The sequence below is a fragment of the Mirounga leonina genome, unplaced genomic scaffold (genome assembly GCF_011800145.1).
Source record: "Mirounga leonina isolate KUSES-001 unplaced genomic scaffold, KU_Mleo_1.0 Mir_115, whole genome shotgun sequence".
NCBI lineage: Eukaryota > Metazoa > Chordata > Mammalia > Carnivora > Phocidae > Mirounga > Mirounga leonina.
This window is the reverse complement of record NW_023270268.1, coordinates 90,260,349-90,286,476: the sequence shown is the minus strand read 5'-3', so window position 1 is coordinate 90,286,476 and position 26,128 is coordinate 90,260,349. Positions and strand designations below refer to the sequence as shown.

The 26,128-nt window shown below is 32.6% G+C and overlaps 1 protein-coding gene across 1 annotated transcript in view; it reads left to right on the top strand.

Moving 5' to 3' along the window:
- Window positions 1–26,128, top strand: part of STXBP5L (syntaxin binding protein 5 like) — a 428,660-nt gene that overhangs the window by 293,627 nt on the left and 108,905 nt on the right. Inside the window, exons 15-18 of the mRNA XM_035000065.1 lie at window positions 10,823–10,863; window positions 14,160–14,377; window positions 16,394–16,566; window positions 20,873–20,998. Of these exons, the coding sequence (XP_034855956.1) occupies window positions 10,823–10,863; window positions 14,160–14,377; window positions 16,394–16,566; window positions 20,873–20,998 (558 nt within the window). The remainder of the gene's footprint in view (window positions 1–10,822; window positions 10,864–14,159; window positions 14,378–16,393; window positions 16,567–20,872; window positions 20,999–26,128) is intronic.

Genomic DNA, 26,128 nt, shown 5'->3' with positions numbered 1-26,128 from the left:
TATTTGCAAATGATGTATCTGATAAAGGGCTAATATCCAAAATACATAAAGAACTTATACAACCCAACACCCAGAAAAACCCAAATAATCCAATTAAAAAATGGGCAGAAGACATGAATAGTCATTTTTCCAAAGAAGACATACAGATGGCCAACAGACATATGAAAACATGCTCAATATCACTCATCATCAGGGAAATGTAAATCAAAACTACAATGAGATATTACCTCACACCTGTCAGAATGGCTAAAATCAACAACACAAGAAACAATGGGTCTTGGTGAGGATGTGGAGAAAGGGGGGGAACCTTGTTGCATTGTTGATAGGAATGCAAACTGGGGCAGCCACTGTGAAAAACAGTATGGAGGTTTCTCAAAAAGTTAAAAATAGAACTACCTCACAATCTAGCAATTACAGATCAAGGTATTTATCCAAATAGAAAAATATTAATCCAAAGTGAATTAATTGATGTTTATAGCAGCAATTAATTGATATTTATCATCTACAATAGCCAAATGATGGAAACAGCCCAAATGTCCATCAACCGATGAATGTATAAGGAAGATGTGGTATATATATACATACACACAATGGAGTATTACTCAGTCATAAAAAAAAAAATGAAATCTTGCCATTTGCAATGACATGGGTGGAACTAGAGAGTATTAGGCTAAGTGAAATAAGTCAGTCAGAGAAAGGCAAATACCATATGATTTCACTTATATGTGCAATATAAGAAACAAAAACAAGCAAAGGGAAAAGAGAGAGAGGGGCAAACCAAGAAATAGACTCTTAGGGGCACCTGGGTGACTCAGTCGGTTAAGCATCTGCCTTCAGCTCAGGTCATGATCCCAGAGTCCCAGGATCAAGCCCCACATCAGGCTTCCTGCTCAACAGGGAGTCTGCTTTTCCTTCTGACCCTCCCCCCACCATGCTTTCTCTCACTCTCTGTCAAATAAATAAAATATTTTTTAAAAATTAAAGAAATAAACTCTTCACTGTGGAGAGCAAACTGATGGTAAGCAGAAGGGAGGTAGGTGGGGGCATGTTTTAAATAGATAATGGAAATTAAGGAGTGCACTTCTGATTAGCACCTGGTGATGTATGAAAGTGTTGATTCACTATATTGTACACCTGAAACTAATATTATACTGTATGTTGACTAATTGGAATTTTAAAACTAAAAAAAAAAAAAATTACAAGACATTCAGGCTTATTATAAAACTATAATGACTAAGATGGTGTGTTGATGGCAGAAATATAAACTGACAAAACTGAATAAAAGAGAGAGTCCAGAAACATCTGTCATATATAGAGAGAATTGATTCTTTATGAACATGACTCTGCAAAGCAGTGAGGAAGAAATCTTTTAAATAAATTATTCTGGTTAATTGGATATTCATATGGAATCTATTTTTACCACACCTCATACTAAAAATTTATTTCAGGTAAATGATAGATTTAAATGCTTCAAGAAAACAATAAAGTTTCAGGAGGAAAATAGAGAAGAATATTTTCTTGATGTTTGGAAGATTTCATAAAGAAAATATAATTAGCACTAATCAGAAAGGGAAAAAAATTATAAATCAGATTACATTAAAAGTAAGAACTTCTCTTCCTCAAAAGACACCATTAAGACACTGAAAATACAAATCACAGGAAAAGATTTTACATCATCTGTAAACAATGAAGTGCTTATATCACATATATATAAATAATTTTGACAAATATATGAAAAAGAGACAGTCAACTCAATAGAAAAAAAAAATTGGCCAACAGACCTAACAAAAGAAGTAACCAAATAGAAGCATGTGAAAAGGTGTTCATTACTCAAAGGAGTAATGTAAATTCAAACCACAATGAGATAACATTGCACATACCCATCAGAATGGATAAAATTTTTAAAAGACTGTCCATACCTTTTTCTGATGTTGTGCAACAGCTAGAACTCTTTTGTGGAATAGTTAGCCTCTTTTGAAAATTCTTTGGCAGCATCTACTAACTCTTTGAAGCACTAATTTCACTCCCACATATATATTTAATAAAGTACATAATTGTCCCAAAATAGTGGTATCAAGGATTTTCAGAGGCACATAATATGTAATAGTGCCAAAATAGAAATAACTTAAATGTTTAACAACACTAGAATGGATAAATATGCTGTGGTGTATTCATACAGAGCAATTCTATACAGCAATAATTTTTTAATCTATTGCTTCACACAGTACAAAAATCAATTTGACATTATGACATGTATTACAGTAATACATATTATTGACTAAAAGACACTAGACTCAAAATAATTGGTTCCACTTACAGATTTCAAAAACTAGTAAAACTGATATAGAGTGTTAAAAGACAATAGTGGCTACTATTGGGGAAGATGAAGGAATAGTGATTGGAAAGGAGAATGAAAGTGTTTTGGTTGATGTTCTATTTTTTAATCTGAGTGATTATACAGATATATTCTTTTTGACTATCATTGTGGTATAATTTCATGATTCGTGCTGTGTGTTATAGTTAAGTAAAAAAAGTTACTTCAAAATATCAGGAAGTTACATTACTGAAAATGTCAGAGTAGGACTGGTTTCTCCACTAAATGATTATTAAGCTGGCAAAAACAGAATAATTTTTTTCAGAACTCTAGAATCTAACAGAAAATTTGTAACAACCAGGGGAATGCTTAATGAAAAAAGAAGTTGCTATAAAATAAATAAGTCATGGGGATGTAATATATAGCATGGTAAGTATAACTTATAATACTGTATTGTATATTTGAAAGTTTCTAAAAGAGTAGATCTTCAAAGTTCTCACCACAAGAAAAAAATATTTGTAACCATGTATGGTGATGGATGTTAACTAGACATCTGGTGATTATTTTACAAAATGTACAAATACCTAAATATGTGGTATACCTGAAACATACAATGTTAAATGTCTATTATATCTCATTTCTTTAAAAAGGTGCTGAATTTTGGTAAGAGAGCATATGTGGTATTTTACCTTACCCATTTACAGTCTACCACTCCCCACCTCAGTGGTGGCCATGAAGATAGCAGCCTGCATTCCTCTTACATAGTTTTTTGGTGCCAGAAAGAGTAATAAGTACAGACCTTATTCTCAAAGAATTGTAGTTATACTTGCCCTTTGTTTTTACCTGTTGGTGCCTCCCTGAAGGATTAGCTCAAGGGCTTACCTTTGTTTTCCCTGCCTCAGAGCTTTCCCAGGGCTAAAGTGGCTTCCTGGAAGGCATTTGTCTGAGTAATTAAAGGCAGATGTACAAGTTGCAGCTCACCTGGGGCAGGGGATAAGAGCAGGGGCAAACAATGGATAGTTTGTACTCTTGAAAAGAATAGGCCACATGAGAAAATACATTAGGGAACAAAGGCTTTGTAAAGCTCCCACTTACACTGCAAAATCTAAATGTCCACATGCATGCCTACAGCTGGACACATGCTAAGAAAATACCTGAGAAGATTTTAGGATTTCCCCTCTAGATGAACTTTAGGCACCATGCAAACAGGAAGTGAAGGCTAATGCAGAGTTGGAAATAACCTGGCTTGCATTGCAGCAGTTTCCTAACACAGAATCAACTTGCTAAGACAAGGAGATGGTTTATTATTGTTGCTATTGTTATTGTTGCTATTGTTGTTTGACTATAGTCATTTAATGAAATTGCAGTCAAATCACTAGCTGACCGGTAAGCTAATGGAGCAGAGATTTCAGAAGCAACACACAATGAAGAATACAATCTTTTAAACAGTTTTTTTTTAAGATTTTATTTATTTATCTGAGAGAGAGAGAGTGAGAGAGAGCATGAGAGGGGAGAGGGTGAGAGGGAGAAGCAGACTCCCCACTGAGTGGGGAGCCCAATGTGGGACTCGATCCGGGGACTCCAGGATCATGACCTGAGCCGAAGGCAGTCACTTAACCAACTGAGCCACCCAGGCAGCCGCAGAATACAATCTTTTAAAAAACTGTTTACATAGTGACTTTTCTAAACAACAAAAACTTACAATAAGCATCAGCAGAAGAACTTGGGAAGGGGTAGAATCTAATTTTCAGTTTCCTCATTAATAATCAAAAGTCCAGTTTTCAACAACAACAAAATACAAGGCATATAAAGAAATAAGAAATCATGGCCCATTCAGAGGGGAAAAAAAGAATTTAATTGAAATGTACCTGAGGAAGCCAAGACATTTTACTTATGAAGACTTTAAATCAACTGTCTTAAATATGCCTAAAGAGCTAAGAGAAACCATGAACAAAAATTAAGTCTCATCAAATAGTATTAATAAAAAGAAAATTTGTTTAAAAAAAGAGAAATTAAATAGAAATTCTGGTGCTGAAAAGTACAACAGAAGTGAAAAACTCATGAGAGGGATTCAGCCTTAGATTTGAGCAGGCAGAAAAAAGAATAAATGAATTTGAAGGTAGGTCAATGGAAATTATTCCATCTGAAGATCAAAAATAGAATGAAAAATAATAATATCTAAGAGACCTGTGGGACATCATAAACCTTAACAAAATACACATGATGGCTGTCTCAGAAAGAGAGGAGGTAAAGAACATAAAGAATAGTTGAAGAAATAATGATTGTAAAATTCCCCAATTTGATGAAAAATTAACATATATCTCTAAGAATTTCAGTAAAATCTGAGTAGGATAAACTCAAAAAGATCCACACTGAAACACATTATGATCAAATTGTTGAAAGACAAAGACTGAGCAGATCCAGAGAAAAGATGTTGAAAGCAGTGAGACAGAAACAATTTGTCAAGTAACAAGGGATCCTCAGTAAGATTAAGCTAATTTCTCATTAGAAACCATGAAGACAGAGATGGTAGGATGATGTCTTTAAAGTTCTGAAAGAAAAAAACCTTTTAACCAACAATTCTATATCCAGCAAAACTATTTTTCGAAACTGAAGGAGAAGTTAAAACATTCTCAGATAAACAAAAGCTAAGGAAATTATTTCTAGTAGATCTGCCTTATGAGAAATGTTAATGGGAGTTCTTCAGGCTCAAATGAAAACACATTAGATAGTAACTTGAAGCCATATGAGTAAATAAAGACCACTAGTAATGGGTAATTACATAGGTAAATATAAAAGCCAACATTATTTTATTTTTGTTCTTAACTCCTCTTTTTTCCCAAATACATAAAAGCATAATTACAAATCCATGGTGGTAATGGGCAAAACACATAAAGAAGTTGTGACAATAACAACATAGTGGGGTCATATAGCAACAGCTATATATAACATACAGCAATAGAGTTTTGGTATTGAAGCTAGTTAGCATTAATTCAAACTACATTGTTATAAATTTAAGAGGCTAACTTTAATGCCCAGGGTAACGACTAAAGAAACAACGAAAATATATACAGAAAATTAAATAAGAAACAAGAAAGGAAGCAAAATGGTACTTTTTTTATAATTAAACATAAAAGAAGGCAGTCTTGCAGGCACTGAACAACAAAAAAGATATGACATATAGAAAATATATAGCAAGATGGCAGAAGTCCTTCTTTTTCAATACTTCCATTAAATGAATTACACTCTCTAATTATAAGGCAGATTGGCAGAATGGGTAAAAATACATGATTTAATTGTATGCTTTCTACAGGAGACACACTTTAATTACAAAGACAAAAATATGTTGAAAATGAAAAGATTGAAAGAAGATGTTCCATGCAAACAATAAATTAAAGAAAGGCAGAGAGTGGCTATACTAATTTCTTATTTCCTTTATTTTTTTGTTGATATACTAATTTTAGACAAAATAGATTTTAAGTCTAAAATTGTTATAAGAGACGAAGAAGAGATTATATATTGATAGAAAGATCAAATGCATAGTATATGTGTATATTATAAACATATACATACAATAACAGAACTCCAAGATATTTGAAGCAAAAATGGACAGAATTAAACTAGGAAAGAGTTTTACAATAATAATTTCAATAAAAGGAAGAACATTTCAGATGGAAAAACTAGATAGAATATCACTAAGGAAACAGAGGACTTGAACAGCACTATAAATTAATCTAAGAGACAATATATAGAACCCTCAACACAACAATAACAAAAACAAAGAACACATAGTTTTTAAAGGTGCGTGTAACATTCTCCAGGACAGAGCAGTTGTTGGGCCACAAAACAAGTCTCACTAAATGTAGGAAGACTGAAACAATAGTTTCTTCTCCAACCAAAATATAATGAAACTGGTAGGTAATAACTGAAAGAAAATGGGAACAGTCACAAATATGTGGAAATTAAGTAACATGCTCTTAAACAATAGACCAAAGTAGAAATCCCAAGGGAAATTGGAAAACACTTTGAGATGAATAAAAAGAAAAAGTAAAGACTTGTAGCAAAACCAATACCCAGGGGGAAATTTACAGCTATACTGCCTACATTAAAGGAAGGAAAAAGTTCTCAAATCAATAACCTATCTTTACATCCAAAGAACTGGGGGAAAAAAAGAAAAGACAACTAAAGCTTGCAGATGTAAGGAGTAACAAAAATTCAAGCACAGATAAGCAAAGCAGAGGTCAGAAAGGCAATAAAGGAACTCAACAAAACCAAAATATGGACAGAATTGACTGAGTAACTATAGTGACTCAGAAAAAAGTGACACTCAAATTATTAAAATTAGAATTAAAAGTGAGTATGATACTATCAACCTTACTTAACTAAAAAAGGGTTATAAAAGAATATTATGAACAACTATGCCAACAAAGTAAATAACCTAGATGAAATGGATAAATTCTGAGAAACAAACTACCAAAGGTGACTCAAGAAGAAATAGGTAATGTGAACAACTTTATAATAAGAGATTGTATCAGTAATCAAAACCTCCCATCAAAGAAAAGGCCAGGATCAGATTGCTTTATGATGAATTTTACCAATCATTTAAGGAGGTAACACCAAATGCTTCTCAACATTTCCAAAAAATAGAGGGGAACACATTTTAACTCATTCTATAGGGCCAGCATTACCCTAACACCAAAGCCAAAGACATCACAAGAAAAGAAAACTATGCAAAAATATTCTTTATGAATATAGATGCAAGTGTACTCAATGAAACACTAGCAAATGGAATCCAGTAGCATATTATTATGAGAATTATAAACCATGATCAAGTGAGATTCATTCTAGGAACACAAGAGTATTTTAGCATACACAAATCAACATAATAAACACATCAATAGAATGAAAGAAGGAAAAACATGGTCATCTCTTACAGAAGAAGCATTGGACAGATCCCCTTTCATGATTTAAAACCACAACAGCAACATTCAGATAACTGAGGAACTTCCTTTGCCTGAAGTGGAACTTCCTTAATCTGGTAAAATGCATTTTTGCAAAACCCACAGATAACATGATATTCAATGGTGAAAGACTGAAAGCTTTTCCTCTGAGATCAGGAACAAGACAACAATCCTGGCTTTTGCTACTTTTATTTCGTATTGTACTGAAAATTCTATCCAGAAGAGGCAAGAATAATAAAAAGCATCTACTGTGGAAAGGAAGAACATTAGCTCTATTTGCAGATGTTATAATCGTTTATATATATTAGTGTGTTTTTATATACTAACAATGAACAATTCACAAAGGAAATTAAGAAAGCAATTCCATTTATAATAGCATCAAAAAGTAAAATAAAATACTTAGAAACTTACCCAAGGAGATGAAGTAAGTTTATACACCAGAAACTATAAAACATTGCTGAAAGAAATTTAAAAACACAAAAATAGGGCACCTGGGTGGCTCAGTTGTTAAGCATATGCCTTCGGCTCAGGTCACGATCCCAGGGTCCTGGGATCAAGCCCCACATCGGGCTCCCTGCTCGCCGGGAAGCCTGCTTCTCCCTCTCCCACTCCCCCTGCTTGTGTTCCTGCTCTTGCTATCTCTCTGTGTCAAATAAATAAAATCTATAAAAAAATACAAAAATAAATCAAATTATATCCCATGTTTAAGAATGTAACACTTAATATTGTTAAGATGGCAATATCCCAAAATGATGTAGAGATTCACTACAATCCTTGTCAAAACCCCAATAACCTTTTTGCAGAAATGAAAAAGGTTATCCTAAAATTGATGAAATTGCAAGTGACCACAAATAGTCAAAATAATCTTGAAAAATAACAAAGTTGAAGGGCTCACACTTCCCAATTGTAAGATTCCCTCCATAGCTATGGTGATCAAGACTGTGTGGTAATGTCATAAGATTAGATATATAATTTAATGAAATAGAATTGGGATTCCAGAAATAAAATCATACATCTATGACTGATTTTTTATAAGTCTGCCAAGACCATTTAATGGGAGAAAGGATAATCTCATCAACAAATGTTGCTAGGAGAACTGGATATCCACATACAAAAGAATAAAGCTAGACCCTCCCCCAAATCTGTAAAGTTATCACACTCAACACCCAAAAAACCAAATGATCCAGTTAAGAAATAGAAGACATGAACAGACATTTTTCCAAAGAAGACATCCAGATGGCTAACAGACACATGAAAAGATGCTCAACATCACTCCTCATCAGGAAAATACAAATCAAAACCACAATGAGGTACCACCTCACATCTTTCAGATGGCTAAAATTAACACAGAAAACATCAGATGTTGGTGAGGATGCAACAATAGGGAATTGCTCTTACACTGTTGGTGGGAATGAAAACTGGTGCAGCCACTGTGGAAGACAGTATGGAGGTTCCTCAAAAAGTTAAAAATAGAACTACCCTAAGACTCAGCAATTGCACTATTTACCCAAAGGAGACCAAAATACTGATTTATAGGGATACATGCACCCCAAGGTTTATACCAGCATTATCAACAATAGCCAAATTATGAAAAGAGCCCAAATGTCCATTGACTGATGAATGGATAAAGAAGATGTGGTGTGTATGTATATATATATATATATATATATATATATATCATGGAATATTACTCAGCCATAGAAAAGTGAAATCTTGCCATTTGCATTGATATCGATGGAGCAAGAGTGTATTATGCTAAGTGAAATAAGTCAGAAAAAGACAAATACCATATGATTTCACTCATATGTGGAATTTAAGAAACAAAACAGATGAACATAGGGGGAGGGGAAAAAATGAGAGGGAGGCAAACCATAAGAGAGACTCTTAATATAGAGAACAAACTGAGAGTTGCTGGAGGGAAGGTTGTTTGGGGGAATGGGCTTGATGGGTGACAAGTATTAAGGAGGGCACTGGGTTTTATATGTAAGTGATGAATCACTAAAATCTTCTGAAACTAATATTACACTCTATGTTAACTAACTAGAATTTAAGTAAAAACAAAACAAAAAAATAAAGTTAGACTCCTACATCATGCCATATGCAAAAATTAACTGAAATATGATGAAAGATTTGAATTAATGGCTAAAGCTATAAAGTTCAAAGAGAAAACAAAGGGGTAATCTTTCATGACCTTGATTATGGCAAAAGTTTCTTAGATATTATACCAAAAGCATAAATAACAAAAGAAAAAATAGATAAAATGGTCTTCATCATCAGGTGAAGACAACACTGAGTTGGAAAAAATTTTCAAATCATATCTGATAGGGTTTAGTATTCATAATATATAAATAATTCTTAGACCTTAACAATAGAAAGACAAACACTTTTAAGTGAGCAAAGAACTTGTGTAGACTTTTTCAAAAAAGTCTACAAAATGGGTAACAAGCACATGAAAATATGCTTAACATCATTAGTCATTGGGGAACTGAAAATCAAAGCCACAATTATGTGTACCACTTCATACCCACTAGGATGGCTAAAATTTTTTTAAAGAGGAAAATAACAAGTGTTGACAAGGATATAGATCAATTAGAACTACATACATTGCTAGTGGGAATGTAAAATGGTGAGGCTGATAAGGAAAATGGTTTGGCAATTTCTCAAAAAGCTAAACAATTATCATATAACCCCCAAGCACTTCCACTTTTAGGTATATACAAAACTTGTACATGAATGCTCATAGAAGCATTATTCACAATAGCCAAAGTTAGAAACAAATGCTTTTTTTGTTTTTATTGAGATGATCATATGGTTTTTCTTCTTTAATCTGTCAGTATGATGAATAACAATATGGTGATTGATTTTTTTAATGTTTAACTACTCTTGCATTCCTAGGATGAACTGCAACTTAGTCATGATTTATTATCCTTTCTATGTTTTTTATTTGATTTGCTAATATTTTATTGACAATGTTTATACCTGTGCTTGAGGAATAAGGTTTTGTAATTTTCTTTTTTGGTTTTGGTGTCAGGTTAAAGCTGAACTAATAAAATGTTGGAATTATTCTATCCTTTTTATTTCTAGATTAGATATTATAGAATTACCATTATGTTATTGCCAAATAATGATACAACTCTAGATAACTTTAAGGATTTGCTTTTTATATTTTGAAGCTTAACTTTAATTTCACTATGATATTGACTTCAAAATTATTTTAATGTAACCAAATTAAATCAGGTATTTTTTATTGAGAGTAAACAATTTTATATAAAAATATATTGTTCATTCAAGCCAGTTTTCATTGTTCTCTATTCAACATAAAATCTTCTTACAGTAAAATCTATTGTTCTTTTTTAAATCTAGATTTTAGTGCATTGTTTAAAAAGTAAACCACAACCATGAGCTTGGAAATGGTTTAGCATATATGAGCTCTCATTAGAATGGGGTTTTTAATCAAATTTTAGCAATAACTCAAGTTTTTATACATTTAGAATGATTATGATTTTTTAAATTTACTGTAATTAATGCTAATGTATTTTTTATCTAGTCATGCAGACGGATCAATAAAATTTTGGGATGCTTCTGCAAGTAAGTTTTAAGTCTCTTGTTCTATAACAGAAAATACTTGGTTAATATTTACTCAGAGCCATCACCACTTTTTAGTCTGGACAACTAATATTTCAGATACATTTTTAGCATGCATAATATGGCTATGTTATAAAAATCCATTTCCTATGTTAAATAAGTTTAAAGTACTATCTCTACTATACTTTTCCTTTATAATATAAACTGGACTGAATTCACTATCAGTAACCCATTATATTTACAAAAAGTAAGGTATGTTGAAAAAAGTACCAAACTTTGTCAGATTAAGTCAGTTGAAGGAATTTCCTTTACCTCTAGCTCTTGTCCTGGAGAAGTTTTTTTTTTAATCTCACTAGTCCACTTTTCTACTTGTCTACCAAGCCTTGTATGAATCAAAAGAAATGATTTGATAAATGTAAAATTCTTTTAAGATGTTTGAAAATTATATAATTTAAGGAATAAGGTAGTCTTTTCAGTGTTGAAGGGCATGCAAAGATATTTCAGACTTGATTATATCCATATATACCCTTCATAAAACTTATATTTACTAAATCAGATAAAGAAATGCACATATATGAATAGAAGGCAAACAGTATAATAAGAAATCTAAATGTAATATAACTCAAATTCTGTTTGTTACCAGAAATTTGAGATTTGTTTGAACCAGGTAGATCCAGAAAGGGTATTTTGATGGGGTAATATTTAATGTGAGTTTTAGAAGATAGTTAAGATTTTAGTAGTCAGGAATAGGAGGACAACAGTAAGTGAGCAATGACTCAGTTTCTGAGGATGGGTAACCAGCAAGATATGGGTAACTCTTTTGGAAATGAGGAATACAAGAGAGTGCTAGAGGTTTGAATTTTGTAATCACACCACAAAATCCAAGTGTCTAGCAGGTAGGAAAAACAGTCAAAAATGGACAGTCATATAGAAGCAGCATAAAAGTGATAGTTGAAGTTGTAGAGGTAAACAGCTTCTGAGTAAGACCATGATAAACACAAAAGCAAAGGGAAGAAGGTTGAATATTGGTGATACTCTTAGCCTGTAAGCTAGACTCTTTCAGCAGTGGAGTGAACCATCAGCAAGAGAAAATGATTAAAATATGTAAAACCATGAATTTTGAGGCACCTTTTTGAACTCACACAAGAGAACAATGACTCAGGGAGAAATTCCAAAGGACAAAAGATTTTCTTTGGATGAACTTTTTCTTGTAAATCTGACTTTGTTCCAAGAACACAATTTTATAGTGACATTATTGTTCCTTTCACACCACCTCAAAGTCACTCCTTAGCTTCTAAAATGTGAGAAGACACTTTAACATTCTAATGATTAAGGTTTGCAACATGTTTAACATTTTTACTGTAACTAATTATAAGGACGCATTTCCAATTTAGTGGATGTCATTGAAGAAATATCACTTAGTCTGCCAATTTTGAGGAATACTGTCCAGTACAGAAGTAAGGTTTTACTGAGTTTGAATAACTGAGTTTGTTATTTATGTGTATTTGTTTTCTTTGCTGAGTAATAAATTACCACAACTGAGCAGCTTAAAACAGTACTTATATATTATCTCACAGTTTGTGTGTGTCAGTAATTTGGGTACAATTTAGCTGGGTTCTTTGCTTAGGGTTGCCTGAGACTGCAGTCAAGGTTTTGGCTAGGGCTGCTGTTTCATTTGAGATTTAGTGTCCTCATTCAGTCTCAGGTAGTTGGCAGAATTTTCTTGTAGCATTATAACTCATGGCAACTTGTTTCTTCAAGCCTGGTAAGGGAGTGTCATTCTAACCTCAGGGAGGGCACCAGTCCCTCTTTTAATTATGATTATGTCAGCCCAATTAAGGATAACCTCTGTTGACTAACTCCAAGTCAACTAATTAGGGGCCTTAATTATGTCTGCAATATCCTTTTACCATTGTTACTGTCACATAAAATAATCATGGGAGTGATACCCCATCTGACCTAGCAGGCAGGCTATAGCACCTAGTATAATTAATGCCTTACCCATTTTCGAAATGTTTCGGTTTGACATAATTTTAGACTTAGAGAATAATTGCAAAAAAATACCATGAAGTGTTCTATAACTTTTAGCCAGGTTCCCCAAATGTCAGTGTATACTACATTTGTTCTTCCACCTTCCTCCCTCTCCCTCTTCTCCATATGTTCACATATATGTATAGCTTTTGTAACCATTTGTGAGTTGCAGTGATCTCTTCTTACATTACAGCCCTAAAAATACTTCATTGTATATTTCCTACAAACAAGACATTCTTTTACATAGTCAAATTATAGTTATCAAAATCAGGAGATTAATACTGATGCAATACATTATCTAACCTCCACGTCTTACTTAGTTTTCACCAATTGTCCCAATAATATCTTTTATAATAAAAGAAATTCGAGGATTATTTATTGCATTTATCATCTTTTGAGTTTTCCTCAATTTGGAATTGTTTATGAGCCTTTATTTCATGAAATTGATATTTTTGAGGACTTGGGCCAATTATTTTTGTAGAATCTTCAATTTGGGTTTGACTGACGTTTCTCATGATTAGCTTCAGATTATGCATTTTTGACAGCAATTCCCAGATTTTTAGAAATTCTCTTAAGGATCTTTTATAGAATCAGAACTTTTTTATAGGATAGTTATCATCAGGGTCTATAAGGGAAAAATATTCCCCCAAATAAATATTCCTGAAAACAATTCACCATCCCCAGAGTTTTTAAAAATTATAACTGATCCTTTTCTAATACAGAGCCACTTGGAAAAGATTCTTTCTAAAATAACTACAGATTATTGGACTCTCAATATTACTAGCTAGTAAATTACAAATGTTTCTCATTTTAAGGATTGTCTAGAAATTTGTTGAGAAGAGTAAACTCTCTAAGAATAGCTTCAATCTCTCATGTAGCAATCAAAGGGGAAAACTGTAGAAAGAATTAGGTTCAGTATTTCCATTGTAACCTTTCTGAGCCACAGTGTTTTCATCAATAAATGAGGATAAAAATACTCACTTCATGGGACTTTTCTGAGGATTACATGAGACAATGCATACAAAGGACCTACAAATTCTTTGGTATATAGTATATGTGCAATAAATGTTTATTTTTCTCTGGAATCTCCATCCAGCTAAACTGTAATGATAAGAGTATATGACACTGAATGCTTCCTAGTTAACATGTAATTTATTTTGTCTACTTGGGTTTTATTTTAGTGCTTTAACAAATATATTGAAAAAGCTTCAACAATATCTAAGAGTTAAGTTCAAATTAGAAGATAACTATGTTTCAATATCTTATAGTAACTCTGCAGATGCTGTACAAGCTAAAAACTTCAAAAGTGTTTGAAAAACAGAAGGTGGGAGAAGGAAAACCAACATGTGAAATTATAGAGGAAGATCCATATGCCATTCAGATGATTTACTGGTGTCCAGAGAGCAGAATATTCTGTGTATCAGGAGTTTCTGCATATGTCATAATTTATAAATTCAGCAGACATGAAATAACAACAGAAATAGTGGTAAGTTTTTTTAAAATTTAATGCTTACAGCTAAAGCTATTAAAAGAAACCAATTATCATAGATTTTGCCTAGGGTTTGGTATGGTTTTAAGCCTTCAAGACTACTGTATTTGGCCAGTAATCCAATTCATAGGATTTTGAATTATTCTTGTTACCTAGTATAACATATTGAAAAATAGTTTGGCTTAAAATGAAAAAAACATTTCTCTACCAAAACTTTGTATTATTAAATAGAATGGATTATGTGTATATAGAATTTATACAGTCATTGCTTTATGTATAAATGTCAAATTAATGAAGGCTTTATTGTATATCTTTATTAAATTTTTTTCTTGTCAATTGCCACAAGTGATCATTTCTCAACTACAATAAGATTATTTTTAATAATTTTCTAGATAGCAACATTTTTATAGGATGGAAATAATTATGGGGTACCTTATCTAAATTTTAAACTCATCAAGTAATTATTCAATTATGGTCTCATAGGATAAATTAAATAAAAATTAAAGCATCTATAGATAATTGGCCTACCCTACTGAGTCCATTTTACCATTTTATCAGAAAATAAAGATTATCTACTAAAGGCCTGTCTAAAACTGTTTTTACCTCAACAGCAAATTTAAGTACTGCCCTGTTAAAGTATATGAGTTAAAATCCCACCCAATCTTTGGAGTGAGATAAGCCTATATTTTAATTCTGGCTTTACCAGTAAATAGCTACATGACTCTGAGCAAGTCACAAGGCTCCAGTAGTCAATAGTAGAGTCTGGGTAAGACCAAGTTTCATACACTCATATAATTTTCTGTGTAAATAAAATGGAAAAATGGAAAGTAATAATAAATTACAAATGATAATGCCAATTTCATAGGGTTCTTATGAGGATTATATAAAATCATTAACATTGTGTCTAGGTATAGTTAGCACTCAATAACTGCTAATTGTTACAGTCACTATAGATTTTTTTAGTTTTTAATACAATTATGACAGTAATTTGGTAATATTGCTATATTACTACCCCATAATGACATTTGTTTTCAGCTTCAAAAATGCTGATTTTTTTAATCATATGATTTCACTCATATGTGGAATTTAAGAAACAAACAGAAGAGCATAGGGGAAGGGAGGGAAAAATAAAACAAGATGAAATCAGAGACAAACCATAAGAGACTCTTAACCATAGGAAACAAACAGGTTTGCGTAAAGAGGGGAGGGGTTGGGGGTATGGGGAAAATAGGTGATGGACATTAAGGAGGGCATGTGATATAATGAACTCTGGGTGTTATATAAGACTGATGAATCACTGAACTCTACCTCTGAAACTATAATATACTATATGTTAATTAATTGAATTTCTAAAAATGCTGATTTTTACATTGTAAAGCAAATGTTTGTTATAAAATCAATTTTAATTAAAGTATTGAATGCAGTCATCAAGTACTTAATTTGTAAACATTTTTAGATTAAAAAAAGGTTTGGGTCATCTTTTTATTTTAATACAGTTTATCATATGTTTTTCAATTAAGCAATTCTAACCAAGCTAATGAAATTGAGCTAAGCTAATGAAACAAAAATTAGAATTTATTTTGGAAAACCTTTACTAAATTCAAATTCAAAGTAGAATTTTTTTTTAAACTAAAAAACTTGTACAAATAATAATTTGTTATGTATGTGTATGTAAACACATCCAATTTATTATCTTTCACTGGAATAACCATAACCAATTTCTTATTTCATTATATATGGAGTTGTAATTTATACCTTTAAAGGAGTATTTAGTATATAAAAACTTTATCTCAGCTAGTAGGTATTTTTCTTATAAATCTGAAGAGTTAAGAAATATTTTACATTTTTTGTGAATGCCAGTGAATGTTCCATGTATTTCACTATTTAAATCAATCTGGGATATTTCAACTTTACTATAAATTAAAACTGAAAAAGTAATAATTACCAAAAAGTTATCAGAAATTTTAATGTGATTATTATTATGACTTAAATTAAAACTTGATTTTTTTTAAGTCATTAGAGGTACGACTTCAGTATGATATTGAAGATATTATTACCCCAGAACCAGAAACAAGTCCTCCATTTCCAGATCTCTCATCCCAGCTTCCTTCTTCAAGGAGTCTTTCCGGAAGCACTAACACTGTGGCTAGTGAAGGAGGAACAAAGGACAGTATCCCATGCCTCAAGTAAGAGTTGCTACCAAATTTTGAAACAATTTTACATATTAGTCATATAATACTTTGAAACTGTGTCAAATAAAATTGTTCTTCTCTTTTATTAAGTTGCTGTCAATTGACCTACACTCTACCAAGGGGTACTGTGGTCTTTCTTTGAATATCCATGAAGGTGGCACAAGATTTTTGTCCTTCATTACAAATTCATAGATTTTCTTTCCAGAAGGATCCTAAAAACATGGTTTTAATAGAATGGGAACATGTATGGCAGGGCAGAAACTTGGCCACTTGCTTGGTATCTCCCAATTGAAAAAGTATGTTTAGGGAATTTCTTCAGTTTTCTTGGAATCAAAAAGAAAACCACATTTACTATCTACTACAAGAATACCTGGTTAGAAAAAAAAAAGGATTTCTCTCATGATTGCTAGGATATTGCAAAAATAATATTTCTTTCTTCTTTTTAACTAATGCTATGAAGAAGGTGAGATTTAAACAAAAAGTGACGAGGGAGTTAGCTGAAATGTATCTGGTAGAAGAGCATTCCAGGCAGAGGGAACAGCTAGAGCAAATGCTTTAAAGTGCCTCACATATAACGTTCCATGCTGATGGACTGGAAGAACAAATATTATTAAAATGTCATGTTTCCCAGAGCAATCTATATTCAATGCAATCCCTATCAAAATACCATCAACATTTTTCACAGAGCTGGAACAAATAATCCTAAAATTTGTATGGTACCAGAAAAGACCCCGAATAGCCAAAGGATTGTTGAAAAGGAAAACCAAAGTTGGTGGCATCACAATTCCAGACTTCAAGCTCTATTACAAAGCTGTAATCATCAAGACAGTATGGTACTGACACAAAAACAGACACAAAGATCAATGGAACAGAATAGGGAACCCAGAAATGGACCCTCAACTCAATGGCCAACTAATCTTTGACAAAGCAGGAAAGAATATCCAATGGAAAAAAGACAGTCTCTTTAATAAATGGTATTGGGAAGGTTGGACAGCCACATGCAGAAGAATGAAACTGGACCATTCTCTTACACCATATACAAAAATAGACTCAAAATGGATGAAAGACCTAAATGTAAGACAGGAATCCATCAAAATCCTAGAGGAGAACACAGGCAACAACCACTTCGACCTCGGCCACAGCAACTTCTTGCTAGACACATCTCCAAAGGCAAGGGAAACAAAGGCAAAAATGAACTATTGGGACTTCATCAAGATAAAAATCTTTTGCACAGCAAAGGAAACAGTCAACAAAACCAAAAGACAACCAAAAGAATGGGAGAAGATATTTGCAAATGTTTTATCAGATAAAGGGTTAGTACCCAAAATCTATAAAGAACTTATCAAACTCAACACCCAAAGAACAAATAATCCAGTCAAGAAATGGGCAGAAGACATGAACAGATGCTTCTCCAAAGAAGATATTTAAAAGGCCAACAGACACATGAAAAAAGGCTCCACATCACTCAGCATCAGGGAAATAAATCAAAATCACAATGAGATACCACCAGTCAGAATGGCTAAAATGAACAAGTCAGGAGACAACAAATGTTGGCGAGAATGCAGAGAAAGGGGAACGCTCCTACACTGTTGGTGGGAATGCAAGCTGGTACAGCCACTGTAGAAAACAGTATGGAGGTTCCTCAAAAAGTTGAAAATAGAGCTACTCTATGACCCAGCAATTGCACTACTGGGTATTTACCCTGAAGATGTAGTAATTTGAAGGGGCACGTGCACCCCAGTGTTTATAGCAGCAATGTCCACAATAGCCAAACTATGGAAAGAGCCCAGATATCATTGACAGATGAATGGATAAAGAAGGTGTGGGGTGTGTGTGTGTGTGTGTGTGTGTGTATACAGTACACACACACACACACAATGGAATATTACCCAGCCATCAAAAAAATGAAATCCTGCCATTTGCAATGATGTGAATGGACCTAGAGGGTCTTATGCTAAGTGAAATAAATCAATCAGAGAAAGACAATTATATGATTTCATTCATATGTGGAATTTAAGAAACAAAACAGAAGAGCATAGAGGAAGGGAGGAAAAATAAAGTAAGACAAAATCAGAGAGGGAGACAAAGCATAAGAGACTTTTTTTTTTTTTAAAGATTTTATTTATTTGACAGAGAGAGACAAAGTGAGAGAGGGAACACAAGCAAGGGGAGTGGGAGAGGGAGAAGCAGGCTTCCCGCTGAGCAGGGAGCCCGATGCGGGGCTCGATCCCAGGACCCTGGGATCATGACCTGAGCCAAAGGCAGACGCTTAAGGACTGAGCCACCCAGGCGCCCCAACCATAAGAGACTCTTAACCATAGGAAACCAACTGAGGGTTGGTGGAGGGGATGAGGTGGAGGGAGGGTAATTGGGTAATGGGCATTAAGGAGGGGACATGATGTAATGAGCACTGTATGTTATTTACAACTGATGAATCACTGAACTCTACCTCTGAAACTAAATATGCTATATGTTAATTAATTTAAACTAAATTAAATTAAAAAAATTAAGTGCCCCACATATAAGGATGTCAGTGTAACTGGGAGAACAGGAACAAGGTGGGGCGTAGTGGGGAGGATAGTAGGAGATGAAGTCAGATGAGTAATAGCCAATATAGGCCATTGTAAGGGCCTTGGCTTTTATTCCTAATTAAATGGGGCCTCATTATAATGTTTTGAATAGAAAGGAGACATGATCAGACTTAAATTTTAAATTGATCACTTTTGTGGCTTTGTTGAAGATGGATTTTGAGATGCAAGGGAAGGGAGAAGCCAGGAGACCAGTAAAGAGGCTATTGCACCAACTAGAGATGATGTTAAAGGCTGACAGATTCAGCAAATAAAAATACAGGATACCCATTTAAATTTGAATTTCAGATAAACAGTAAACATTTTTTAGTATCAGTATATCTTAGATACTACATGTGACACACAGTAAAAAGCAAAAACAAAAACCTATTTATTGTTTATTTGAAATTCAGATTTAAATATGGAAAGAACCCATATATCCATCAACTGATGGCTAGATAAGGATGTAGTATATATATATATAATGGAATATTATTCAGCCATCAAAAAGAATGAAAGCTTGCCATTTGCAACAACATGGATAGAACTAGAGAGTATTATGCTAAGCAAAATAAGTCAGAGAAAGACAAATGCCATATGATTTCACTCATATGTAGAACTTAAGAAACAAAACAGATTAACATAAGGGAAGGGAAGGAAAAAGAAAATAAGACAAAAACAGAGAGGGAGGCAAACCATAAGAGACTCTTAACTATAGGAAATAAACTGAAGGTTGCTGGAGAGGAGGTGGGTGGGGGGATGGGGTAACTGGATGATGGGCATTAAGGAGCAGACTTGAAGTAATGAGCCCTGGGTGTTGTATGCAACTGATGAATGACTAAATTCTACCTCTGAAACTAATAATACAGTATATGCTAATTTAATTGAATTTAAATAAATCCATTTTAAAAGGTGCTCAGATTCTGGATGTATTTTGAAGGTGGCACAAACAGCATTTGATGATTGAGTGGATGTAAGGTACAAGAGAAGGACAGTAGTATGACTTTAACGTTTTTTAATTGAACAACTGGAAAGATACAAGTTGTTACTAACTGGAATAGATAAGGCTGCAGGTCAATCAAATTTAGAGGGATGAGCAGAAATTCAGGTTTTGGAAACGCTGAACAACTTTTCTTAAAGATTTATTTATTTATTTATTTTAGAGAGATAGTGGGCAGGAGGGAGGGGCAGAGGGAGAGAATCTCAAGCAGACTCCCTACTGAGCATGGAGTCTGATGTGGGCCTCAATCCTATGACCCTGGGATCATGACCTGAGCCAAAATTAAGAACTGGACACTTAACTGACTGAGCCACCAAGACGTCCCTGCTTGGACATTGTTGAGCTCTTAAAGTTGGGTGGTAGATTAATAGTCTTTTTTTTTTATTGTCATGCATTATAACTTACATATATGTAACAAATATTATGTAAGAAAATAAATAATAAAAATAATTTAAAATACTATCCTCAAAAATAAAAAAAAGGAAGTGATGAAGGCCATTTGAAGTTGTGGACTTGAATGACTGAAAAGCTACTTAAAGAAAAAACTAAGCAATCTTAAGTGGTTTGGTCTATTTTAAGAAAACTAGAAGATGCTGTCCACCTATGTACTTACTGCCCTCAGTGCCTGGTATTGTATATTTCTGTAGGAAGATTCTGTGTAAATTCTGAAGATAAGCATAAGCACACTTATTTAAACTATATGTGGTAGAACTACTTTTTTCTCTTTTTTTAGTGTTAAGACACGACCAGTGCGGATGCCTCCAGGGTATCAAGCAGAGCTTGTTATTCAGTTGGTGTGGGTGGATGGTGAGCCTCCCCAACAGATTACTAGTCTTGCTGTAAGCTCAGCATATGGAATGTAAGTAGTTAAACACTCTAATTTGTACTTTTTAATATATTTGATATACTTAGATGTTTCTTTTAAAATACCTAAGCCCTAAAAATGGGAAGAAGCCCTTACCTAGATTTTTACTTGATTGAAAATGGTATAAGAAAAATAATAATGTACATAAAACCTATGATTATTTATTCTTGCGTAAAGTCAAACTTGTGATAATATTCCCACTTTTAATGTTAAGAGGTTGTTGGGATGTTATTACACATACTTTCTGGTTTCTCTTCTATCCTTTTCCTCCCTATGTTTCAACTTGGATATTTTCTTCTGACTTGTCTTTTAGAGTTCACTAATTCTCCAACTGTTTCTAATCTTTGGTAGATCTACCCATGGAGTTCAGTTTTAGTTATTTTTCAGTTCTGTGCCTTTCATTTGATTCTTTTTAAAGCTTCTTTTATCTTCCTAAATTATCATTCTTGCCCTTCATTTCCTTAAACATGTTGAATATAGTTCCTTTAAATATGTGTTTGATAACTCCCTATGTGATATCTAATTTATTATTTGTCTTGGATTTTGATCATATTACCTTCATGTATCCCAGATTTGCTTTCTGGTTTTGTTTCTAATTTTTTTATGGAACATTATATGAATTTATATAACATATATTTATTTATATACCTATAAATAAATAAATATTATAAAGATAATTTTGAGTTCTAAGTGATGTTATCATCTTCCAAAAAGTATTCACATTTCCTCTAACAGGCTAAACTAAGAGGAAATAGAAAGCTTAGAACAACATAGTCCAATCAGACATTCTTTGAAAGTTGGATAGTATTCCTTTTAAAAGCTAATTTAATTCTAATTAATCCTTATTTCTAGATTGTAGCCCTCCATAGAAGTTGTGCCAAATTATACTCCCACCGTTTTAAGAATGCCTGATCTTCCATTACCTTTTTTTTTTTTTAAAGAAAGGCAAGGCAGCTTTTCTCTTCTTTTCTTTAAGATTTTATTTATTTATTTGACAGGAGAAAGAACACAAGCAGAGGGAACTGCAGGCAGAGAGAGGAAAGGGAAAAGCAGGCTCCCTGCTGAGCAAGAAGCCCTATTCGGGGGCTCAATCCCAGAACCCTGGGATCATTCCATTACCTTTTTAACAACAGTGTATAAACAAACTTTTAATCCCTGTCATTTTGTTAAGAAGTATATAAGTAGACTTTTCTTGTATCTTAAGTGAAATCGAACATATTTTCTTGTACTATGACATTTCTGTTTATATTCTTTGTCCATTTTTCTGCAGAGTTGTTAGTATTTCTCTAACATTTGAAATGAATTAGTATTTCTCTAATTAGTTAGAGAATTTTTTCTCTAGTTAGAATAATTTCTAACTAGAGAAAAATAATTTCTAACTAGACTAATTTTTCTCTAGTTAGAATAATTTCTCTAGTTAGTATTTCTCTAACATTTGAAATGAATTTCACAGATTTGTGAAAACTATTTACAAAGTAGGAAAGTTAGTTTTCTATGTGATGTAACTTGCCAGTGTTTTCCCTGCTTTTGTTTATGAGGTTGTTTAGGATGTTTTTTTCCATGCATAAATTTGAAAAATTTTTAAAGTAATTCTATTTTTTATGGCTCTGGATTTTGTGTCATACAAAAAAAAAAGCTTTCCTCACTTACTATATTCTCTTTTAATATATTTATTTTTAACATATTTAAGTATTTCTTCTATCTAGCATTTATTTACATATAAGGTATGAAATAGGGATTAAACTTTTTTCCAGATGATTAACAGTTGTAGCCAACACCACCTCCTGTATACTTCATCTTTTCCCTCAAAATTTAGAATCATCTTTTATCAAATAATACATTTTTAAAAATATATTTGGATCTACTTCTATACTTTCCAGTCTTCCCCTAAGCTAAGTCTGATGAGCTCCAAGAGCTCTTTTAAGCCATTTGAAAGGGAGACTACCTAAAAAAAATCTTGTGTTCCTGGAGTTTTTACACTGTGGAGGTTCTATGTGAATATACATAAGGGGAACTTGTTTTTGATTGAAAACTTGTTTGGTAGGGAAACTGGAAGAAACAGCCCTTTAATGAATGGAGGAGAGAGGAGGGAAGTGTGGGACAGTCAATAATCCCATTATTTGATATGGCAAGAATATAGCCCAAGTAGTTCTGGCCGATGACTGACTTCAAGCCATTTTCAGGGTTCTGTACTCAAAAGATTGACCTATAAAGGCAAGGAATGACAAAATTAAGAGGCTAGGAAAGTATATCACCAGGTTCAGAAGCTGACGGTTGTTTAGAATAAGTCAGAGAGCATATTTTCCATGTAAAGTAACTGTGGCAGTGACAGTCACTATAGAACCTCTAAAGAACTTACCCTTGTATGAGAAAGACAGCCTGGACACCTTTCTCATAGACAGTTTGAACTGCCGAAAAACTCCAGCTCAAGTGGCTACTTATATAAATCCCAGCAAAATTTTAAGAAATAAGTAATACCAATATTACACAAAAACTTTCTGAGAATTGAGAAACAAAAAGCCATATTCATCTCTTTATGGGCCAGCATAATCCGATGCCAAAATTTGAAAATACCATTACTAAAAGTGCAACATGAATATAGGTGTAAAAATCCCAGCCAAAATATAAATAAATCTAGCAATAAAATAATTACATACTATAACCAGGTTTTGTTTATGCCAGGAATGTAAGGCTTGTTTAACATTTGAAATGAATTCATGTAATTCATCACATTAAAGGATAAAATAGAAAACCATGTAAGTAAGCCATGAGTTGCAAAAAGCAAAATCATCTGGTAAACCAAGAAGGAAATTTCATTAATCTGATACATGGCAGGAAATATTCATACTTTACAGTAAAATATTGAAAGGTTTACAAACCTCTGAGGTAAAAACAGGACTAGGATGACTGCTGTCACCACCTCTATTCACATTGTACTGTAAGTCCTAGCCAGAGCAATACAGAAAGGAAAATAAATCAAAGTTATATAGATTAGAAAAAAAGGAAATGGAAAGAAATGTTTATCTATGTACAACATTTAAATACTTTACAGATAAATTATTAGAATTACTAATAGATTTTAGCAAGATTGCTGAATACGAAGTCAATGTAAAAATACATTTCCATATACTGAAAAAATAGAAACTAAAATTGTATAAAGATTCCATTTATAATAAAATAAAAATAATAACAAATCTAGGACTATACCTAATAAAAGATAATCAAGACCTCTACACAGAAAACTATAAAACTTAAGAGAAATTAAAGAACCTAAATCATGGAATGTAAAATTCAATAATAGCACAAAGATGTCAGGTTTTCACAAAACGATCTATAGAATTACCACAATGCCAAGATAAATTTTAGCATGTTTTTTTCCCTCGAAGTTTAAAACTGGTTCTAAAATTTATAGAGAAATGCAAAGGACCACAGTTAACTATGACAGTACTAAAGAAAAACAGAATAGAAGACTTGCTCTATTGGAAAACAAGACTTATTAATAAAGATAGATTGGTTATGACAGTGTTTCTATTGGCATAGGAGAGAGAGACAAAAAGACCAATGCACAGAAGAAAGAGTGCAGAAAGAGATCCAGGCATTTATAGCCAAATTGGTTCTGCAGAGCAATAGAGGAAATGACAGGTTTTCCCCCCAATAAATACTACAAAGTCAATTGAAAGATTATATAGAAAACTGAAATTTGACTCTTCTTTCCTACTACACACAAAGATTCAAAAGGTATTATAGGAGAATATCTTCATTACACTTGTGTTAAGAAAATATTTTTCAACAATACTCAAAAAGTATTAAACATAAAGAAAAACATTAAGAACTTCTTGGAAAAAAGGGCATCATTAAGAGGGTGAAATGGCAGGACAAGGAAGAGATATTTGGATTAAATATATCTGACAATGGACTTATTCATATGCAGAGTGTAAAAAGAGTCTCATGTATCAATAAGGAAATCACAAATAACAGAAAAAAAGCAGAAGAAATTTGAGTATGTTGCAAGGAAAGATATATAAATAACACATATTTTCATATATATATAAGAAGATACACAACCCCATTAGTAATGTTGGTAGGGTTTGCAAAGATACTGGGTAGCAGGAACTCTCATACATTGTTGTTAAGAGGGTAAATTGTTGAATCTACTTTATAAAATTGGTAGCATTATTTACTCCATTTTAGCATACACAGGTTGGCACACCCTACAACCCAAAAGTTTCATTTCTGGGTATATACCCAATGAAAGGCAAGCACATATGTTTCAAAAGACAGTAGCATTATTTGTGATGGCAATATTATATTTGTAATATCCCCAAACTACAATAAAATATATCCATCAGAGTAGATTGAATAAATAAATTGTAACATATCCATTTGAATTCTACAGCAATTAAAGTGAAAAACTACATTTATATGTACAATATATATGAAAAAAGCCAAACATCTATCAAAAACAAGCAAAACTGGTAGAAAGTCAGATTTGGGGAGAGGAAAGAGTAGCAATAATTGGCAGAAGCATGAGGCAGCTGCTTGTAACATACTATTTCTTGACATAGTTGTGGTTATGTGGGATTGTTCACTTTGTGATAATTCATTGAAGTGTACAATTATGTACATCTTTATTTATGAATGTTTCACTTGAGTAAAAAAGCAAAATATAAGATTTTTGCAAATTGAGTAATTTTATTTCTAGAAATTTATCCGATAATTATACTCCATATTTTAGTGCAAGTAACTTATGAAGGATATTCATTGTTGTATTGTTAATAGCAAAAGACTAGAAGCAACTTATTGTCCATTAACAAAATTCTAGGTAAATAAATCAGATTACACATAAATATTGTGGAGTTATTTTTAAAAATTCATATCCTATGAATTTACATAGAATAATTACCAAAATATCTAATAAAGTTAAAAAAAATCAAAGTACAGGATATTATACTATGCAATATTGTTTACCTGTAATATGCTATAAACATCCAGAGTACATTTTTTAAATTTCTACAAATTGATAAGAAAAAAAATTACCCAATTACAAAATAAGCAAACTATATAAACAGGCAATTCAGAAAAGAAATACAAATGGCCACTAAATATGAAAGGATTTATAACTTC